The 22,770-nt window shown below is 42.6% G+C and overlaps 1 protein-coding gene across 1 annotated transcript; it reads left to right on the top strand.

Moving 5' to 3' along the window:
- The first annotated feature begins 50 nt into the window (after nt 1–50).
- On the top strand, nt 51–21,713 carry TPGS2 (tubulin polyglutamylase complex subunit 2). Its single transcript, XM_071425766.1, has 7 exons — nt 51–208; nt 4,641–4,720; nt 12,679–12,766; nt 14,101–14,232; nt 16,064–16,177; nt 17,833–17,993; nt 19,559–21,713. The coding sequence occupies exons 1-7, from the start codon at nt 136–138 to the stop codon at nt 19,784–19,786; spliced, it is 876 nt and encodes a 291-aa protein (XP_071281867.1). The 5' UTR covers nt 51–135; the 3' UTR covers nt 19,787–21,713.
- Nucleotides 21,714–22,770: the final 1,057 nt, after the last annotated feature.

The following is a 22,770-nucleotide window of genomic DNA, read 5'->3' as shown; positions in this document are numbered from 1 at the left end:
CCGCCATGGGCCGACCAGGGCACCGCCCGGAAGAACTATTATTCCCAGCGTACCCTGCGGCTACGGGGCAGTAGAAAGGCCAGAAAGGCATTGTTCTCTGTTAGGCTGGGTAGAGACAGGAGGGTCCCGCGGAGGATGGAGGAAAAACTCCCCACCGGCATCAAGCCCTACCTGGACAAGCTCACCTTGGGCGTCACAAGGATCTTGGGTGAGTTGCGTTGAGCTACAGACCACGGGGCGGGGGCAGGCCGGGGGCAGGCCGTGGGCGGGGGGAGCCACCCTTTTGTGACAGCCCCTCCTGTGAATCTCTCAGCTGAGCAGCCTATGCACACACACAGACACATCCTTGTTTTTGGAAGCAACGGCAGGAATCCCGAATCTCTCGATTTTAAGAGTTTCATAAACACCAGAAAAGGAGAAGGTGGTGTTTTATGAAAAATCGTGGAATCGTTGAATGTTAAAAGGTGGGAAGAGACCGCTAAGATCATCCAGTCCCAGCCCTGATGCTATGGGCAGGTTGCTCAAGGCCTTATCCAGCCTGGCCTTGAGCACTGTCAGGGATGGACATCCGCAGCTTCTCTGGGCAAACCTGCCAGTGTCTCACCACCATCAAAGTGAAAATTTTCCTAATACCCAACCCAAATTTCCCCTCTTTCAATTTGTATTCGTTGCTCCTTGTCCTCTCACTTACAGCTCATAATGAAGAGTCCCTCTCCAGCTTCCCTGTAGGCTCTCTCTAAATATTGCAATGTTCCTATGAGGTCTCCACACAACCTTCTTGTGTAAATCGTGCCTCAATTTGATCCTCTGTGGTAATGTGGGGTCAGCAGGGAGTATGCCCCATGAACGGGGAGTTTGGTTTATCAGTGCTCTGGTAGAAGGCCGATTTGTCAATCTGCTCGGGATCAGATCCCATAAATAGTTGCCCTGTGGCTCATTCCCACATTGAGACTTGTTCCACAAAATGCCCTGATTGTCATTTCCAGGTTTTGCTCAGATATTGAGCCTTCTTGCGTCCCCTCAGCTCCCTCTGAAGTTCAGCAGGACTGCAAGGCATCCAAAAGAGGTATTCTCAGACAAAACTTTACTCATATCAGTGGAATCACAAGCATTTGTGCAAGTATTTGTGTGTGCAAAGGATTTCAGCATTAGACCTTTCGTACTTCAGCAGGACAGAGCACAGGTCTTATTTCTAAGGCTGAAAAGCCATACATCTATCCCAAACTATGTGTACAACAAGATTACAAATTGCAGTCCTGGAATTTCTTCCTGGGAATCTTAGAGCCAAAAGTGAGCTCTGTTATTATCTCACCCCAAAGAGGCATTGAGTTTCACCTTATAACCTCAGTGTATCTATAGTTGCACTTGGGTTTGGATAGCTGCTCAGACAGATGAGATTAAAAGATCAGGGTTAAATTCTTTCTCTGAGCTTCAGTGAGGACAGGATTTCACCCTCAATTTCTGATCAGTGTTGTCATACTGACTTATTATTAGACTTCTTGAGGGGAGTGGTGGGTGGATTTTTTTCCTGTTTTTTGTTTTGTTAGTTGTGGGGTCAGGATAACGTTATCTCTGCTCTGTGAGTGAAACTGATGGTCATCATCATAGCAGAAGCTTCTTTGAAGTAGCTCTTTTTAAAAAATTACTAGCCCTGCCCACATTTTCACCACCCTCAGGTGTGTGAGAGCTGTGAGATGTGAGCTGTGTCCGAATGTTGTGTTGCCATATAAATTGTTTTGGGTAGGTGTAATGGCTACACCAGCAGGACATGGCAATGCAGGTATGGCTCTGAAAGTCCTGCCATTCGTGTGGAAGTTGTTTCCTGGTTTGTGTTTTTTTCTTTTTCTCTCTGCGTTGCTGGCAACTTGTGTTGTGCAATACAGCAATGTCCATCTCAGTGATGTTTTACTCCTTTTCTGTGTCTCTCCACACCTTCTGGGAATTTGGCCCATTTTTTCCAGTGAAGTAGTCCAAGGCATTTCAGCTGTGCCACCAAATTAATTAGAATTGCTTAGCTAATTGGGAAACATAACCAGTCTGTTCAGTGCTTGTTTCTTTCAAATAAAAAAGGGTATCTCATTCAGAGTGACGCCTCACTCTCTATTTATTACTACTAGAAACGATCTTACTTTAAATCTTTTAGAAAGTCTCATGAAGTCACTTGATATTTTCTGCCTAAAGTAAGGTACAATCAGGCATTGTTTTGTTGGTTTGGTTTTTTTTAACTTTAGTCTCTGTGGAAGTTCCTACAAGAAGGGATATTTCTCACAAGCATTGTGGAGGCTATACCTTGAGGGGAAAAAAAGGGAGAGGTCTTTCCCATTGCCAGTACTCATTTTGCTGAAGTTCTGTGAGTAATAGAAAATTCCAGAAAGATTTATTATTCATAACTAAGTCAGAATGGAAGGTGTTAGCTCTTCTGGAATGCCCAAGATGGAACCATACGTCACTATTAGCACTCTGTATTAGATAAGAATGTAACTATTGAAACATTTTTAAATTAGGCTGAGAGTTTAGCCAGCTTACAGGCAGTATTAGCAGTACTGTAAAGACTGAAAATCCTGTGGTTTTCTGCTTCAGCTTTGTGTCACACCATTACGTTGACTGTTTCTGATTAACACTGCAAAGTGGTTTTGGGAGCTTCCAGACAAAATGTCCTAAAAATAGGGCAGAGTTTACTATGATCTTGATTCAGATTAATTTATAGGGTGTAGTCTGAAGAAGTTAAGCTTTTTCATGTATCTAGGTGACACTAAAGTGGCTTCTTTATTTCTTCCATCTGGAAGGAAACGCAACTCATTGCAAAGTTTGCCCAAATGTTCAGTGGTGCTCCTGTCCATATCTATGTGCATTTGTTAAATATGGTCTTCAGTTTACCTACAGTGTATTTTTAATATAATATTTGGGCTTTTAAGATGGAATTTCTCTTTCTTTTGATGTTGGATTTGGTTCAGACCTCTTTAGAAGTTGCATTCTCTCTTTCCTAGACTTCTTCTTTGACTGATACGATATTTAATCTTCTGTCATCCCAGCCAAGATGTTGTGCATGATGAATTAAACATCCCTGCTGTTTTCTTTGATCACAGAAATAACAATTACTCTGTTATTATAATCTCCTCAACTTGTCATAAGGTTTGCATAGCTTAGATGGAAAAGACTAGTTAGATAATTGATTCCACTCTCTCGTTCAGACAGCTTATATTTGAGCAACAGACAGATCACCCCGCCTTGGACCCACCTACCAGAAGGGAAACTTTGTGAAACCTCAGAGTCTTCTGTATGTTGGGGGTCCCCCTTGGCCAGACAAATTTACCTGTGTGACCAACTATGAAAATTTTTTTATGTCTTTAACTTGGAGTTTATTTATCTGATGCCTTGTTTTTTCTTTTCAATTATCTGACAATGTAACAATCAATATTTCCAACTGAAGTGAAGTTTAGGCTTCCTGAAACTGAGTGCCACTGTTCCACCAACAGAACAGACAAGAACAATGCTATTAATAGAATTAAAAGCCTGGCATTGAAGATAAAAAACAAACCAAAGCTCTCTAGTGCCTGCTTTTCCTGTCTGGTGCACTGTGTATGTTTTACCAGAAAGCAATTGTAATGTGTGTGACTGCTTTAGGGGCCAATACTTTCACAGCAGAGCCAGTCTTGAAAGCCTTGCATAGTTATCACTTCTATTCCATGGCCCTGTCTGCTGGGCTTGCAGTTCCCACAACAATTTAGTAGTCTTTCTGGACGTGATCCAAAGAGAATTATCTCAGTGGGAATTATTTCAGTTGGCTGTGGGTGACATAAAACATTATAAAATAGTAATTGTAAAGGAGTCTATTCTGCCATCACACACCTGAAAGCACCATGAGGCTTAGTATCTTACATTTATATAGTATTCCTTCCCATAAAATATTCAGAAGATTTTATAGATTGATAGAAGGTCAGTGCTTGTAACAAATTTTCATATGTCCAGCTGAGGTTCCAGAGAACTGATGTTTGCTCATGCAGATCCCTTCAGCATGATCAGGTTCTGTGTCTGTCCAAACCCATTGAATCCAGAGCTGAAATGTGCCTGCCCTTGTGGAATAGGGTTGTTAGCAGTTCACAGCAGCACTGCACTACATCTTGTGCCCAGGTGAGGATATCCTACTCAACAGAAACCACAGGGCATGCTTACAAATTAAGATTCATCCCCCTGTAAGAGTTTGCCTCAAAACTCATCACTGATTGTTTTTTCCATTTTCCATGAAAACCTTTGCAAAAGATCACACCTTGAAGACAAATGGGGTGTGCTTACATCATAGAATCATAGAATGGTTTGAGTTGGAAGGGACCTTAAAGATCTTGTTCTAACCCCTCCCACCCTGGGTAGGAATGTCACCCACTAAATTAGTGTACATGTACATATATATGTATTAAAAAAATCAAAGGATAACATTTTGTTCTGCACTAGACAGCCTCATGCCAAGACATGCAAAGTACAGTTACAGACGAAAGAAAGGGACTGCTCAGTCACCAGCACAATGCTTGCAATCATTAATGCCTTTTCCCTGGCTGTCACTCAGATTAGTTTGCAAAATTGTCTGTCTCAGAGTGTTGCTGTCACCCATGCCAGCTGCAAACATGCTCCTCTTTTCCTTTCAGAGACTTCCCCAGGAGTTGCTGAAGTGACTTTTGTGGAAAAGGAGCCAGCTGAACGCCACACAATCGTCTCTTGGGAACAAGTGAGTATTTTCCTGATAAAACTGCAGTGAGGTCAGTTTGAATGTGCAGCAGCCCATGGAGAATGTCAAGTGCAATGGCAACCTTGTGTTTATGAGACAGCTTGTTACCAAGTTTGATGTATAGTGCAGCCTAAGCAGGTGTTGTTGGGTTTTTCATAATCAGGTATCACTGTTTTAGGCTGTCACATGCACCTGATTTGTTAGAGAAACATCATCAGTGTGGGTACATTCAGCATGACAGCTCTGAAAAGAAACCACATAACTGTAGTAGGCAGCTACAGTGGTGACTCAGTGGGGGGCAAACAGTTTTCTGACTCAGGTCTGAAAACATTTTCCAACTCCCTTTCAAACAAAATGAAGCAGTGCTTTGTTATCCGTGGCCATTAAAGGTAAGGCCTCAAGCTGGCAAATAAACTGAGCTACCCAGTTTGTTCCAGTTATCTTTTTCTATTTTTAGTCTCAGCCATTCACTTCAGTTTCTCATATCCCTTTCTTTCACCTCCTCCTTGGCTGCCCAACCCAAACTCTTGGCTAGGACATGTCCCACTGCCTGTTGTAGAAAACTGTGAAGGACATGTGCTACCTTCATTTTGCATTATCTGACCTTACTGCATCAGTCTGTGTGATCAGAGAGTTCCTGAAAACTGTTGTGTGACTCAGGGCATTTTCATTCCCTTTTTGGAATATACATATCTTCATAAATCCCATGGCCATGGTTGAATAACTGCTTGGTAGGTGTTGCTTGTATAGGGATGGGACAATAGAAGCACTGTGGCCCTTGGAAAGGGACGTGGCAGAAAATGGAGTTGAGTGAATCATCCTCCCTCTGCTCTAATCCTGGCTGTGGCTTAAAGCAGCTGCTCCCAGAGACTGCTCTTGTTACCACTGCATAAAATACCTTCCCCTTTGACACCATGCCATTTACTGCTTTTCCTAAACAGTGAGGAAAAGTCTTACACTAGTTTTGGCAATGCCTTATTCCAATTAGTGACATTTATCAAGAACATATATAAAAAAAAAAAAAAATATATATATATATATATATATTCCAGGTCTGAATGTATGTGGTGTAAACCTGTGTGTTACTTACTGAAACTTGTCCAGAAGTCAGCAATTGTGGTCAGGGAGAAATGTCCTGTTTTTCTGGTTTGTGTAAACCGATCCCTGGTTTCCTGTAGCTATTGTTCAGGTATTGGGTTACCTGAGCTGGAAAGTTTGAGGCACCATGACTGCAAGCCAGCTCAGGTGTGGGAACACAGAGTAATATTTGCTCATTCTTCTGTTGAGTGGAGAGGACTGCTTCTCCTGGACATGGTGCTCATTCCTCTCATTTTCAGGTGCTGCTTCTCCTCTAAACTAAAATGGGTTTATTTCACAGCTGAGCTATTCTTGTAAAGCCAAACAAATGCTGTAGCCAAAGCACTTCATTCAAGAGAAGCCAAAACAAATTTCAATTCCCACCCTCCCCCCCACTACCCAGCAATGGACTAAGTCAATCGTGGATGTAAATGTTGAAAATTAAATGAGTACAGTTGTGTTGGACTTCTAATAGCGAAGAACTTGGCTGTCTGTTTCTTTGGTTTTGGTTCCCTTTTCTTTGACAATTTTTTTTTATTAAAAAAAAAAAAAAAAATTAAAGCTCCCTTCTCAATTTAAAAGGTACCTGGATTTTTTTTTTTTTTCCCTTGAGTTATGGGGATGAAGTGTGAATCTATTGCAGGACAAAATGTTCTGCCGTGATGATTAAGTGGAATGCACTCAACAATTCAGAAAGCTGTTCCAGGATGAACTTGTACCTTATTTTTCCTGAAACTTACCTTTCTTGAATTTGAATACATCTGTTTTTATCGGACTTACGGCCACTAGGTGGCAATACTTTTACACATAATCATTTCCCCATGGCTGAGATTTTTAACACGATTTCGTCAGAGTATATTTTTAACTTCCCTCTACATATTTTGTTATGAAAATATTTTCAAACTATTTGAAACTATTTTTCTGTGATATAGGAAAAACTGGTGAAACTGTTCCCAAAACTACATTATTTTTCCCCCAACAACTTCTCTATTAAGACTCATTGCAGGGCATTCCACAGACTCACCAAATAAAAGCTTTATTCTTTAGATTATTGTTTAATGGAATAAATTTTTCCAGGAAAGATTGTTTTACTGAGAAAAGAATCCACGTGTTCAGAAGTTCTTAAAAGAAAATCAACCTTTTTAAAATTATTAATTAACATATTTTATTCATGCTGGGGATATGCATTTTTTGTTTCCATCAGCCACGATTTCTAAATTGTGCTGTGCCATGTTTGTGCTACTATGTAACTGGATACTGTTGTGTTTTAAAATCTCACCTTGCTGAGATTATTTTAATCTTTAAAATCTTAAGCTTGTTGAATGTCCCTTAGCTGCCATGAAGCTTTGCAGGGGAAGCTGAGCTTCATGACAGGAGTTAGTGCAGTAAGGCTGTAGGAGAGAAGAAGAAATTTTTCCCAATGCAGAAAGAGCTGTTAAGTGTTACATGTCAGGAAATCAAGCTGGAAATTGCTCCTGAAGAATTTATTGGAAATCAGCACACACACAAAAATGCTTAAGGTGTACGATTGCCAAGTATTTACATGGGTAAAGCAATCACTTCCCCTAAAATTGTAAACAGTTCATTATATTTTAATAAAACCAGATTTTTCAATATTTCCTCATATTTAAACCAACTAAGATGTTACCTTTTCTCCAAGAGAGACAAGAAGTGCAAGAGGGAGTAGAGACAGTTACCTGGTCACCAGAAAACCAGTGCTAATAACTATTAGTGCTAATAACTATATCATCCTAAGAAATCTTTCCCACTCCTAAAATTAGGCTGGCAATGGCTCTACTCCCCTCCACGTGCAATTTTTAGAAATAGATGTTACAGTGAAATACTGCTAGGAGGCACTCTGGTACAGTGGCTGAATCACATTTTCTTTCTTGTGTCAGCTGGAAGAAAAATTAGTCACTCACATCCTTGTTTTGGTTTTCAAAAAATAGAAAATTGTATTTTTGTTAGAGGGACACAGGTACCTGAGACCATTTTCTCTTGTTCTTCTCACTTGTTACTTGGGAGAGAAACCTGACTCACACCTGCTTTCAGGGACTTTCAGCACTTTTCAGGTGTTAGAAAGTGGAAAGATCTCCATCAGCCTCCTGTTTTCCAATCTGAACACCCCTTGCTGCCTCAGCCGCTCCTCTCAGGCCTGTGCTCCAGACCCTTCCCCAGCTCTGTTTCCTTCTCTGGACACACTCCAGCCCCCTCAGTGTCCTTCTTGCTGTGAGCAAACAAAGCTGAGCGCACATTCCAGGTGTGGCCTCAGCTGTGCCCCCAGCCCAGGGGGACGGGCCCTGCCCTGCTCCTGCCGGCCCCTCCATGGCTGACACAGGCCCGGGGCCTTTGGCCTCCTTGGCCCCCTGGGCACACCCAGCTCCTGTCCAGCCACTGGAAACCAGCACCTCCAGGGCCTTTCCCACTCAGCAGCTTTCCAGCCACTGTCCCAGCCTGGAGCTGCAGGGGGTTGTTGTGACCCAGGGACAGGACCCAGCACTTGGCCTGGTTGAACCTCACACAATTGGCCCCGGCCCATGGATCCAGCCTGTGCAGATCCCTCTGCAGAGCCCCCCTGCCCTCCAGCAGATCAGCACTGACACCCAGCTTGGCCTTGCCTCAAACTGACTAGAGGAGCTCTTGATTCCCTCACTCAGATCATCAATAAAGATAAAAAACAGTACAGTCCAGAGCCCCCAGTACAGAGCCCTGGGGGACACCACTACTGACCAGCTGCCTGCTGCAAGTAATTCCATCCGCCAGCACTCTCTGGGCCAGGCCAGCAGCCAGTTTATAACTCAGAGAACAGAGCATCTAAGCCACAAGCAGCTGGTGTCTCCAGGAGAATTCTATGGGATACAGTGTCAAAGACTTTTCTAAAGTCCTGGAAGTCAACATCCCCAGACTTTCCTTAATCCACTAAGAGGGTCACTGTGTTACAGAGGGAGATTGGGTCAGGCAGTAATGCCTTTCACAAACCCATACTGGCTGGGCCTGATCCCCTGGACCTCCTGTAGGTGCCATGCGATGGGCACTCAAGAAGATCTCCATGGCTTCCCCAGCACTGAGGTCAGGCTGACAGGCCTGTAGTTTCCCTGTTCCGCATTCGAACCCTTACATACAATCCAGGAACCTCCTGAGCTGCTCCCTCTCTACTGCATAGTGTTTTCAGCACATTTCTGGAATGTTATTCTCCTTGCTTCTACAGCATCTCTTTTTGAGTCCACTTATGCACTCAGGGTGTGCACCTTCAACAGTCCTTCTTGGCATCCTTCTTGTGCACCCTTAATATTAGCCAAACCTCCCATCCCTGACGCCCATGGGCACAGGATCTACCCACCTTGAGCTTGCCTTGTGGCTGTGACTGTGGGAGAGATGGGAAGTGGATCCAGCAGGGCCAGTGAATGAGGAAAGCTGTGTTTCTTCAAGCTGCATGATGGGGAACAGGCTGGAGGACTTCTGGGAGGTAAGAAGTGTTTCTTACATGGTGTTCCCCCTCTTGTTAAGCTTTATAACATATTGAAAAACTGGCTGCACAACAATATCCTCTAGAGAACTTTGAAACGCTGTTCTCTGCAGCAGGGGATGAAGTCTACTGCAGCCCCAGAAGATCAAGGTGATGTCCTGGGAGCTCCCCAGGTCAGATTTATTAAAGGTGCAAGAACACTTTAATATGTTACATAAATTAACATCAACATTCACTGACAGCTAGGACAAACCAGCCATAAAACTGCAGGACATTAAGGAGAGAGAAGTGTGGCTACTGATGTGGTCTAATTCTTGGAAGCCCTGAGAAGTGACATGAATGCCTTCCTTCTCTCCCCAGAAATTGGGTAAAACTCATTCATGTTTTTAGAGAAGTCTCTCTAGAGCTATATGTTTTGAATGCTTTCTGTTTATTTAGTATATTTGCTTGAGAAACATTCTTTCAACATAGTTTCAAGTGAATTGCTGTATGTCAGGGTTCTTAGCTTTGGATCCATTTCTAATCAGGTCCTGGCCACAAAAATCAGATTTTCGTATTTTTCTATGTACTCAATGGACTATGCTTTCTTGGGAGACTATTTTGAGATATTACAAAGAACAAAGAAAAGGAATAGACCTCTCACACCATATTAAGCACTTGGAATATTTTGTTTTATGAGCTGATGAGTGTAACCAGATAACTGGAATGAAAACAGCTGCTTGCCAGGGCGATGGTTAAGCCAAGTCTGACATGTTATTTAGCAACAGTGTATTTTGTGGGGCTGGAGAACACAACTCTGACAACTACCATTTGAGCAAGAAGAACACAGAGTTTGATAAGCCATTTTTAGTATATAGTGTCTTTTTTCTGTGACTTCTGTCAGAAGAAGATAACTATTCTGATGTCATATGGTCATGTGACTAAGCACAATATGACAGATCAATCAATCCTTTCGATCAGATGAGAGAAATGGGTGCTAATGAAGTTTTCTATTTACAGGCCTTTTTCTGTAGACTCCAGACCTGCTCTGGTGCTGCATTTTCTACCCATATATTTTGCACCAATGTGGTTTAGAGAATCCTGAAATAAATTCAGACAGTGGCCATCTGGAGAAACATTCACATGTTGATCTTTTTCAAAAGGAGGATTCAGAGCATAAAACCTATTCAGATGTGATTTTTCTCTTGTCTTAGCTATGTTTGCTAAATTGGGCTGTGCCTGAGTTGTAGCAAGATTTATGTGGATACTACAGTGGAAGTTTTTAAACCTTAGATTTTGTCATCCTAGTGGATCTGGTTCTCCTGCTTGGAGAAGAACACCCACTAAAGTCAGGAGACCACATATGTGTTATGTGTTTTTACTGCTGCAGTGAATTAGTTTGAATTGGTGGATTTGAAATGTAGTTAAGTGTTATGTTAACTTTTGTACTGTGCTGAGGCTTTGTAGCAGGTCTGTCATACTTTCTTCATAGTTTTAGCCATAGTCACTGTGCTTACAGGTACAGCTTGAAACTGGAAGTGATGAAAGCACAGCATGAAATTATAAATATTTAGGACTGAGGAGAACCACAGAAGAAGGTGTGTTTGTTAAAGGCATTTGAAGAACTTCAGATATGTCCATGTGGTTTATTAATCACCTTAAACTTACCACCAGGTCCTCAGCCATCAGCAGACTCTTGTCGTAGGATGGTAAATTCTTCTAAAAACAGCCTCTGCAATGTCAGGGTATCTGCTGAAGATTTTCTCTGTCTGGATTAAGAAAGCTCTGAGCTAGTGACCAGGCTGCTTGATGAAGCAAGTAAAGTGACCTGCCCTATTGCAAGCTGCAAAGCCATTAGTGTCTGGGACTCTTCAGTAGTAGTCAATCAACATTAATGGATGTGCTTTAAAAGTAAATTAACAAGCACAAGGTTGTGGGCAGATTAGGCGCTCCTACATAGTGTGTACACCCCAGTTTAGAGACTGTAGCAACTCAAAAAAGGTGTCTGTAAATAAGGCTTTTACAGGCAGAAAGGCTGTTCCGGTCCTAGGGGAGAGAGGACATGTGAACAGGATGAGACCAGCACCTTCCCTTGCTCATCCAGCAGCTGATGGCTAGAGGCCAGCATTGCAGCTGGATTCACAGCTGGCAGGTTGCTCTTGCTGGATAGATACATCTCTCTTCTCTTGAAATGTTAAAAAATTCATGTCCCAAGTGAAGCAGAGGTATTTGCATCTTCCTTTTCCTTAGCTACTGGTTACTAGAATATTCTGTCTTTATTTAATGGAACTTTTCCACAAGGAGAGTGGTGCAGCCCTTGGGCAAGTCAGCATACAGAGATTGTGGAACCTCCATCATGGGACACTCTCCTGAGTTTTGAGGTCTGATACTTTGGGAGCCCTGAATGTGACTGTTTTAAATTTGAACTCACTGGAGTCAATCTGGTTTTTTTCTCTAAAACAGTTACAAATAGACCAACAGGAACTCCTTTAGTTGTGCTTGTTGTTTGTGTTATTGAAACTGGCAGGCTTCCATTCTGTTTAATTTTATGTACTTGACACTTCAGCAAGAGCAGAGGTTCACTGGTCTGCAGCCAGTCCTTTCCCCAGGAGGAGGGTCTGCAAATGCCTATAGTTCTTTGGGCTTCTTTTTGTTCTGTGGATTAAGCCTTTTATCCTTCCATCCTTGTATTTGCAGCTTAACTGAAGAGTCTAAGTTAAGAACCAACGCAGGTATAGGAGAAGTTTTCTCGTTCCTAGAAACTTGAGTTCACTGGGGTTGCTTCTTTCACTGGTGGCTCAAAAGGAAGCAGGATTAGGAGCCACAGCCATTCACTGAAGTTTGGAGGGATGAAGCCAGACCAGCAGATTTCTGAGTCTGGCTTTGCATGTGCCTGCACACATACTTTTTGTTAAGTGAAATGTCAGATCTACTTGAGTATGTGCAGCTTTTGAGTCTATGCTTCTTACACCTACTTGGAGCTGAAATTCCTCAGAAGAAGAGAGTCATTGTAGTAATATTGTACATGCTTTAGTGGAATAGGTAAATTTAGTCTGATTTCACTTAGGAAAAACCCTATTCTTTTAAGCATATATATGAAAAAGCTAATTGTTCTGATTTATGTGAGTTTGGAGTGGCTGCTAATCTCAAAAGGTAACACCATGTCTCAGTTTGGGAACAATGCTGTAATAATTTTGTGATGACTAACTGCTCATTGTGAAATTTTCCCAAGCTACCTTTGTTAAGACTAGCAGAGTCCCAAGAAATACGCAGTTTTTTCCTCAAGGCTTTAGAATGAGATATTTGAACTGATTTGAGTCACCTTGGAGTTAAGCAAGAAGCTTGGTGGCAAATATTTCTGTACCAATTTTCAGTTGTTCTTAGGGTTTGACGCATGTTCTGCATTTTCCCATTACACTTTGATTGTTATTTGCAGAAAAACTCCTGTGTATTACCTGAGGATTTAAAGAATTTCTATCTGATGACCGATGGCTTCCAGATGACCTGGAGTGTGAAGACTGATGGTGAGTCCCTGTGTATCCCCTCCAGTGACAAGCTCAATTCATTGCAACCAGTCCCTCTTCTGCAGAACCTCTTTAATTTCAAACTTACTTTCTGCACAATCAATACACATCTCTCAGGACAAAATCTATTGCTTGCATATTCTGGCATCCCACAAAAGAGGTACATACACTCTTTCTTTCTGGCAAGAAACTAATTATTCATGACACAAATTCTGTTCTGTAATACACTGGCCATCTGTTGACACTAAGATTTAGGTGTGTCATTTAAACCTCATACCTAACTCCCTCTGTAGTTCATGTAGAGAGAAACAACTGTAACTCATTATCCCGTCATAAATCAGTAGGAAGAGTCACCCCCTGATAATGCTTCTTTCTCATTAAAATGTGTATGTACATGTTGGAGCCTGGTTCTGCTTTCCACCAGCTAAAGTCCAAGCTTCATTTTCCATCCTTGTTCGGCAAAAATCAGGTAGTTTGTTCGCTCTGCAGCTGTTATCCTGGCTCTCATTGGCTTCAGGCAGGGTTCTCCCATTGGGCTGTGGACACTGCTCACTTCTGGAGATGGGTGTCAAATGCAGGGTCTTCCTCAGGAAGTGAAATGGCATTTCAGAGACAGTTCATATCAGGGCTTCAGCACCTGCATGACTCCCATCGTATTTCAAGGGGGACTAATGACTTGTGTGGAGTCTTGTTTCCAGGGCTCACAAGTGCACAGAGACCAAGGCTGCTGGTACAACTGTCTTGTTTGCGCAAATACCCAGCAGTGCCTTCTGAGACCCATCACACTGGCACGTGGCTGAACAGGGTGCTTGCTGCCTTGATGTCTACTAACAGTGTGAGTCCTCAGAAACACAGACAAGTGACAAGTCCTGTAGGATTCTTTCAAGAGCACCCACATGTTGATGCTCTGATAAAATCCTCTGTGGAAGTGGGAACCAAGAGGATGTACCCAAAACAGATACATGGAGTGGAAGAGGACAAGCTGCCCAGTAAGCTGTGAATTTGTGGGTTGGTTTCTGATAGGAAGGGCAGTAGCAAGGAAAAGAGCTTTGAGGAAGAGGCTGTAGCTGAAATCCTGTAGCCAGGATTTTTAGTTTTTCACAGGACTGAGCTAACTGCTGCAGCACAGTCCTTGTCAGCAGTGTAATACCCATACCTTTATAGCTCTGAGATGGTGTTGCATCACATGTAAGTGGGAGTCTGTGTTTGAAAAAGCCTCATTTTTGCTCTTGTATAACCATTCTTCACCCCACAGAGGTTGATGTCTGGAGGAAGATAAATGCCTCCCATGCCTTCCTGACACTGGATGTGATTAATGATTGGTTTTGTTGCAGATACCCCGATGCCCCTGGGCTCCATGGTGATTAACAGCATCTCAAAGCTGTGCCGGCTTGGTGGCTCCTCTATGTACACTCTGCCTAGTGCTCCAACTCTTGCTGACCTGGAAGATGACACAGATGAGGAAGGTAAGGCACAGTTAACAGTCTCATCCCTTTTGCTCTATTAATGTTAGAATATGGCACAAGATATGCGGACCAAACACTTTTCCACCAGGTTGCTCAGAACTCCATCCAGCATAGCCTTAAACATTTCCAGGGCTGGAGCATCCACAATTTCTCTGGGCAGCCTATGCCAGCACTTCATCACCCTCACACAAAAGAATTTTTTCCAGTAATGAATGTAAATCTGCCTTCTATCAGTGTGAAGCCATTCCCCCTTATTCTGTCACTATATATCCTTGTAAAAAGTCCCTCTCCATCTTTCTTGTGGGCTCCCTTCCACATACTGGAAGGCCACAATTAGGTCACCCTGAAGCCTTCTCTTTTCCAGGCTGAACAAATCCAATTCTCTTAGCACCTCAGCTATCCCCCATGGGAGGGAAATTGGAACAAGATGGTCTTTAGTGTCCCCTCCATTTTACAATAAATCTGCATTACTCCAGGTAGATGGGGATTACTTGGTCTAGCAACCTGGTCTAGAGAAGGGTGTGCCTGTCCCTGTCAGGGCAGTTGGAGCAAGATGATCTTCCAGGTCCATTTCCAGCCCAAACCATTCTGTGATTCTCTAATTCTCTGTCTCCTGGGCTGAATCTATTACGTATCTTATTAGTTCCCTACTGCCTTGGCAGGTGCATCTGTGTGCTGTGAATGTCATGGGGATTAGTGTTACCTGCATCCTCTTTTAACAGGCCTTTTCCCTGTTTAAACTTTCACCTGAGCCTTGCTCCAGTGATTCAGCTTCCAAAATCTTTGTGTGCTTAAGGTGTTAAATGAACAAAAGATAACAGGTTTTGTTTTGGTAGTGAAGACAGCTGGAATTGGAAAAGTAACTGGTATGTACATATAACTATGAGGCTACCCTGCCTAGAAATGCTGGGAATGCTGCTATTTAGAAAGAATAAAAAAGAAAAAGAAAGCCCACTCATTTTGTCAGAGTTCTCACATCCACCTGGAAAAAGCAAGAGGATAAGAACACAGCCAGGTGTCACACCAATTTCTTAAAAGAGTGCTATTTGATTTCAGTCTTGTCTCTGCACCTCTGTAAGCTCTTCTAGCTCCTAAATGTGGCTGAAAGTAGTTTTGATATTCAGTTCAGCTGCAGTCCTGATCTTCTAGAAATGCTCAGTGATGGTTGAGGGTCTCAAGTTGAATAAGAGTCAGATGTGATTGTTGAGAAGGATGCTGATGTCATACTGGAATGTATGGAGAAATATCTATCTCTGCAATTTCATTGAAGTCTTGTCCAAAGAGAAAAAGAATAAATTGTTCTCCCTGTCCTCCTTAGAAAAAAATAAATCTGGACAAAAAAAAGGAATCCTTTATGCAACAGAAATAATGGGCTTCAGTTGTAGCAATGAAGATTCAGGATCCATGAGGAAAACTTCTAAGTGATAAGTGATGGATTTGGGTTGAGTACCTAGAGATTGTGCCTGTGCCTTCTCTTACACTGGAGAACTTTAGGAAAAGATTAGACAAACCTCAGGGGTGACATCTGTAAACCTTGACTCAATGCCAGGGAGGAAGTAGAAGTCAGCTTATCTGCTTTCAGCCATCTAATTTTGACTCTGTGGTTTGTTTTCCTAACAGAGATGAAAATTTTTCTCACTTTTTCAGGTTTTTTTGGTTGGTTTTCTTTTAAACATAGGGAACTTAATAATTTCCAAGAAGTATAAACGTAATAGTTTGATTCAGTTCTTCATCAGCTGATTTATTAATGTATAAAAGAGATAGGCTCTTTGCAACTTACTCACAGTCAGTTTTCCAAACATGTTTCATAAATTTTTTTCCTTGCTTTCAGGTAATGGAGACAAACCAGAGAAGCCACACTTTGATTCTCGTAGTCTTATCTTTGAATTAGACCCATGCAATGGGAATGGGAAAGTCTGTCTTGTTTATAAGCATGCTGAACCAGGTAAGACTGAAAAAAGAAAAGTTAGCTATCTCTTGTTGTAGATTCTATCTGGAGGTCACATGTGGAGAGTCATCTTGTATTTCTGATCTTCTTTGCAATTTGTAAGTGAAGCTTTTACTGGGATGTTCTGTCTCCACTGAAGTCAGGAGCTAAATCTTAACTAGATCTAACATTTTCACTTTTAGTGTTGGAGTCTGAGTTATAACTTATGATATTTGTGTGCATAGAAATGGGGAAGTATTCACATGACCTACAGACAATTGAGTTGAAATAACACAGAGCTCCACTAATAGAGTTACTTGCATGTCTTGGAACACAGCCATTACATTTTGATGAGAAAGGGTATAACTCTGCTTAGAAACAAAGTGTGGATGGTGAAAAAAAGCTGAGACAGAATTAGACTGGGTCTTCCACCTTGTGCACAGATCCTGGGTCTCAAGGTGCTAACTAGGCCAAATAGTGGCAGGAAGAGTTAATGGGAAGGTGAGAAACGGGAGCTGAGCTGTTTGTTCTGACAGATACAGAGATAGCTGTTGTCAGTGAGAGAGTAGTGAAACATCTAAGGCACTTGTAAAATAGTTGTCATCTGACACAGTGCATAGGTCACTGGATGTATGTGTGTTTGCTGTGTAGGATTGTGCAATTGCAATGTACAGGTTCTTAAGAAAAATCCTGGGTTATTATCTTGTGCCTTTCATTGTATGTGACTACAAGTGCCATGGCAGGAAGTTCTTGTCCTCTTGCCTCCCCATACTAGTGATTTCAGCACATGCAGTTGATATCCTGGGCAAAGGAAGGGAGCATTGGTTACAGGTGTGAATGTCAAGAGAGGAGCAGTCTGTTTAAATGACAGTGTTCGGCATCTCAATCTGCCAAGAAAAATCCTTCTTTTTATGCTACAAAGGATGTCACCACCAGAGAAATATTTGATCACTGTGGAAAGATTTTGCAAAATGTGTTTTTGTTGGCAGCACATACTACCATGACTTCCAGACTCTGGACTCTATTCAGTAATCCAGATCACTGACAATTGAGTTAGTTGCTTTTTACTTTGTGGGGCAGATAAATGTTTGCCATAATTGTACTTTGAACATATACTACAAAGTTGCTGATGTCCAAGAATGTTCCATGTAGCATGTCACTCCCAGGTTGTGAAGGAACAGCATTGCATTCATCGTCCAGCACACAGCTAGTCAAATACCCCATGCAGTGGGTGAACACTGGATAATGGGTAGGACGCAAAAGATTATAGTAAATAGGGCTAAATAGTAAATAGTCATCACATCAAGCTGATAGCTGGTCACTGGTGGGGTTCTGAAAGGGTCTATCTTGGGCTCAGTGCTCTTCAGTGCCTTCATGAACAGCTTGGACACAGGACTGGAAGGAATGCTAAGTTTGTTCATTATACTAAATTGGGAGGAGGTGATGTCTCCCTCGAAGGCCCTGCAAAGTGACCTCAACAAATTAGAGAGATGTGCAACCACCAACCATATGAAGTTTAACAAAGACAAGTTCTGGATTCTGGGCTGGAGCAAGCCTGAAGGTGCCTAAAACAGCCCTTCTGACGAGTGTGTTGTGTCTCCCACCTGACAATGGCCAGGGGTTAAACTTAATACTGCAAAGCAACGGTGTAATTTGTGCTTGTTTTATTCTAGTGGTCTCCCCTGACACAGAGATCTGGTTCCTGGACAGAGCTCTGTATTGGCATTTCCTCACCAAAACCTTCACAGCCTACTACCGCTTGCTCATCACCCACCTGGGTCTCCCACAGTGGCAGTATGCCTTCACCAGCTATGGGGTCAGCCCCCAGGCCAAGGTAGGACAGCAGAGTCCAGCCTGTCAGTATTCTGCATAGGTATAGATTGGAAAAACATCTTCGCACCTTTTGGCAAGCTGTCTGTCTGCTCGGGGGGACCTCCCTGCTGAGCCATGGAAGGGACCACAAGTTTTTTCCCAGTAACACGTTAACAGTAATTTGTTTCACAGTAATTTGAATTCACTACTATAGTGTTAACCCCGCTTTTCTCTCAGAAGTTGGGCCTTGATAAAAATTATGACCAAAAAAGGGCAATTTCAAGTCCTAGAGGTAGTTACAGAAGACCTCTACATAAACCCTTGTGAGCATTCCATTCACTTATTATTGTTATTAAAATTACTATTCTGCCATGCCAAAATCCGGCTATTAGAGGCTTCTGCTGTTCTTCTGTGTTTGACAGGGCCTTCAGCCCTATCCTTGCCTCCTGTGAGAGATCAGGGGATGGAGCTGATGATCTTGCTGAGCACAGCTCATAAGCCAGCACAGTGTCTGTGCCCTTGGGCAAGGTCTGTTGGGACTGGAGTGTCCTGCACTTCACCCAGACACAACAGCTGTCTTACCAGCATGAGATTCCCTGGTCCTGTGTGCACATCAGAATTACTAAAATCACTACTGAGTTCCCATCAAACACTGGCTGTAGAATTTGGTTCTTCTCATTCCTGATGCCTTTCCTGTTGCACTGCACTGGACTTTATCAGTCAAGGCTGTGGCACTGTGCTCTGCCTTTCTGTAACTTTCCTGCTATAAATACTTTATTATGTTCAGTATATTTGCAAACCTTAAGAGGAACCATTTGTATATTCCCTAATCATTTGCAGCCCCTGTTGGTTAAAATCCTCCTAGTTTGTTAACCATTATCATTTTACAAGTTTCAAAGGGGGTATATTAAAGCTGTTTTCCACTAAGCAGTATAGATGATTATCTATATTTTGGTATTGAACTTCTGTATGTCCTGCTCACCACTTTGCTGATGGTTTCACTGTGATTTGTAATACCTTAACTACTATAATTTTATTTATGACTTTGTTAATGGAAAACTAGAAAATCAGAAACAGAAACAATAAGACAAACAAGCACAAAATTCTTTGTGTAAGGAGTTTAAAAAATTCATTATTTTATGTGTGAAGAGAGGGAGGAGGGTTACATTTTGAGAAATTCAACTAGTTGGTTTTCAGCTTATAAGCACATATAAATTCCAAAGGTTTTTTAATCCTTTCTGCTTATCTGAATCTAAATAAATGTCTTTTAGTTTCATACCCTCCTTTTGCTTTTCCTCCTGTGGTGTAAGTCAGGATTCACTCTTTATAAGAATTACACTGCAGGAAAGGTGGTATTAGGATTCTCTCTGGTTCTCCTCTTCCCTCTCTGGAATGCAGTTCCAGGACTGGGGCTGTAGCCATGCCTTGTGTATCCTTATCACAAGCACTCTTCCCAGTCCTGTAAACTGCAAACTGATAAGTGGCATAGGATTAAGATCAAGTCTTGGGGAAGATGGGGAGCAAGGTGGAATTGTCTAACTGCAGTTTGAATTTAACCTATTCCTTCCCCACCATTCTGCCTTTCAGCAATGGTTTAACATGTATAAACCCATAACCATCAACACAGCACTCCTGTCTGAAGAAGCAGATTCCTTTGTGAACAAGCTGGACCCCAATAAGGTATTTAAAAGCAAGAACAAAACTCCAGTGCTCAAGAAAAAACAGCCTCCGCAGCCACCAGGCTCCCAAAAGAGTCACACAAGCATGACCTCTGCCAAGACATCCTCACTAGCAGGGAATTCTTCAAGGAAGTGAGCCCGCTAGATCTGACTCTGGACAACATTTGCAATAAGCTTTGATGTTTTCTGCTGCAGAGTCTCTGTGGTTCGGACCAAGTTCCTCGTGCATGAATAGATGTGCCCATGGAAAACACGTTGCAGCACTTGCACGAAATATAGCTGCGATGTGGATGTAGTTCCTGGAGGCTCTTAAAAAAATTGATACATCAATTTTATTCCCTTCTGCTACTTGCAGCATGTACTTTTCAGAGGGCATGAAGAAACCTTTGATGTCACTGATCCAAAGGGAAGCATTTGTTCCTGTAAAAACTGCAGCAGTGAAATGAAAGCAAATGTAATTCACTGTAACTTTAACCAGACCCATGCTGAAGTAGAGTGTGTGAAGATGTTTCTTCCGTGTCCTTTGAAAGAAAACTATCCTGACCTTGCATGCTGTGGGAGCAGGCTGGAACCCACTGAACAGAGAAGTATCTTTCACTCCACATAGAATCAAACTCTGCACTTCCCTGTGCTTCATGCAACTTCTGCTCTGAGATTCATGGTAAATGGGACTTGAGATTTCCATGTCTCTGCATTAGCCTAGCCACTTGCTCTGCAGCCCAGACCACTTTTTGGCCTTCAAGCTCCTCCTAGACTGGAAGGCAATATGTGTATTCTATTTGCCATCTGTGAGAGGTGTGGCAGTTGTCTTCTGTTAATTAGGCAGTTTTCTTTACCTCTTCCACAAACCAATCCTCCCTCCAGGGAGATATCTGTTGTTAATGGGCCATTGAGTGTCACTGCATGACATAAAAATTACAGCATCCCAGTGTGAGCTGCTTCACCCGGGGAGAGGAGCCAAGCATTCCTACCTGGATATAATCAGAGATTTTGGGGCAACAGAATAGCCTTTCCACTGTATTCCCGGAGGAGCAGCTGCCTTTTCCACTGGATCTTCAGAGGAAGACCAGGCCCATCTACACCACCACTGTATCTTCAGACGAAGACTACACCTTTCTGCAGGATCACTGCTCCAACAGAATCACACCTGCCACTCCAGGAGGACTGCAGCCAACATTCCAATTGGACTGCTACCAACACCGTGACCAACAGGGTGTCAGGTCATATTCTGACTCTGTCAGTGTTTTGTATTACTGCATTGTTTATTTAATTTTTATTTTCTTCTGTAATAAAGAACTGTTACTCCTGCTCCCATATCTTTGCCTGAGAGCCCCCCTTAATTTCAAATTTATAACAATTCAGATGGAGGGGGTTTACAGTTTCCAGTTCAGGAGAGGCTCCTGCCTTCCTTAGCAGACACCTGTCTTTTCAAAACAAGACAGTGCTGTATCTTTTCAGATGGTGACATGATTTGCAATAATCCTGAAGCCAGAAGCTGCAAGATCCTTTGTTGCCTCCCTTTGTGGGAATTGCTGAGCAGAGAGTCAATGGTGTTGAGGCCCATCAGCCAGGAGGACCCCTTGGTTTGTCACACAGTCATTTGCAAAGCAGACCATTGAAACAGACACTTTTAAGGCAGGATCTCACCAGGGGCCACTGAGATCCTACAGCCTTAGAAGCCCCTGATGCTGTTTTCTATACTGTAAGTTTTCATGTTAGAACTGCACTTTAACCCTTTCACTGCTGGTTTTCAGTTAGTCCTGTTTGTTTCCATTACTTTTCTATGCTATTCTGTCTTCCAAATACACTGTAATCATGGTAGCACCCAATACATTTTGTGCCTGAATATGGAAATCAAAATCACTGTCTTCAAGTAAGCATTGACTGTTTAAACAGCATCATCTCTAATTTTTGAAAAACCACCACATATTTACACAAGACAAACCTACCTCACAGGGATGTTGTGAGGCTTTCATGAGTATTTGTATGGCCTTCAGAAAGATGAAGCCATCCTGTAAGTGCTTAATAGTATTTTAATAAATATTTGAATATTTTCCTCCAAAGTGATTGGGTATTTGAAGATGCTTTGGGGAGCACATGGACGTGGGATGCAAAAGCAAGAGCAGTGCTCAGGATGGATTGTTTGGGGTGCTTCTTCTATGTAGTAGAGAATCCCTTCCCTGAGAAAAGATGGGTTACAGTGCATTTAGCTTATCCCTCTTGAGCTACTCAGAAACTCCCAGTTAATTTCACACAGGCCAGAAGACTGAACTTTGTGGCAGCTGTTCTACTTCTGGCCTGCAGGAGGTGCAAAATCTCTGCAGCCACCAGCCCCTGCTCCAGGTGTATTTTGCTGCTTCTGGCACTGCCAAGAGCCCACCTTCAAATGCCATTGCTGCATTGCCTAGCAGCCACTCTCTGCCACTCCCAGATGACAAGAAATCCTCCAGTGCACCCTCTCAAGCCCATGTGCATCTGGAGACAGGTGAATCTCTTCTAGCTGCTCTACTGACATAAAGTGAGCTTTAAGGAGAAAGCACATGTCAGTACACCCAACCCCACCCCATGCCATAATACCTCAGTTATGCTTTTAGTATTGGGATGGGAATGACCATTAAATCCAGTAAATGCCCTTTTCTGGAATTCTGTAGAGTAGTGATGTTCTGTCACTTCCTGCTCTTGGAGAACTCTGTGTTGTTTGTTCATGGCACCCAGCCCTGGGACTGCAGTTATGTGCTTGGCATATGTACCGTACTTGCTTGAGCACTTTCTAGAAAAGTTAAGACCATTTTCACCCTCCTGGGAACAGGCAGCTTCTGATAGTGTTCTGCCTCTAGTCCAGTGACACCTCAAACTTGTAAGGCTGTTGCAGGCCCACTTCCTCATTCAGATGGAGGTAGCAGAATTCCTGCAGCAGCAGGGCAAGGTCTTATATTTCTCATGCATTCAGAGGTAGGAAAAAAATATGGGGGGGGGCAGTTTGTTCAGGATTTTGGAGACACTGTCACAGAAGTTCTCTGACTTCTGTCCTGTGGTGGTAGTTGGTGTAGCTCAAGTCTAGAGTGTCAGTACACACATGGTTCTTTCCTGCCAGCATGTTCCAGCAAAACTGTGACAGGA

This window comes from Agelaius tricolor, unplaced genomic scaffold (genome assembly GCF_023055355.1).
Source record: "Agelaius tricolor isolate 1412-34295 unplaced genomic scaffold, bAgeTri1.0.p SCAF_4, whole genome shotgun sequence".
Lineage (NCBI taxonomy): Eukaryota > Metazoa > Chordata > Aves > Passeriformes > Icteridae > Agelaius > Agelaius tricolor.
This window is presented reverse-complemented; position numbering and strand designations above follow the sequence as displayed.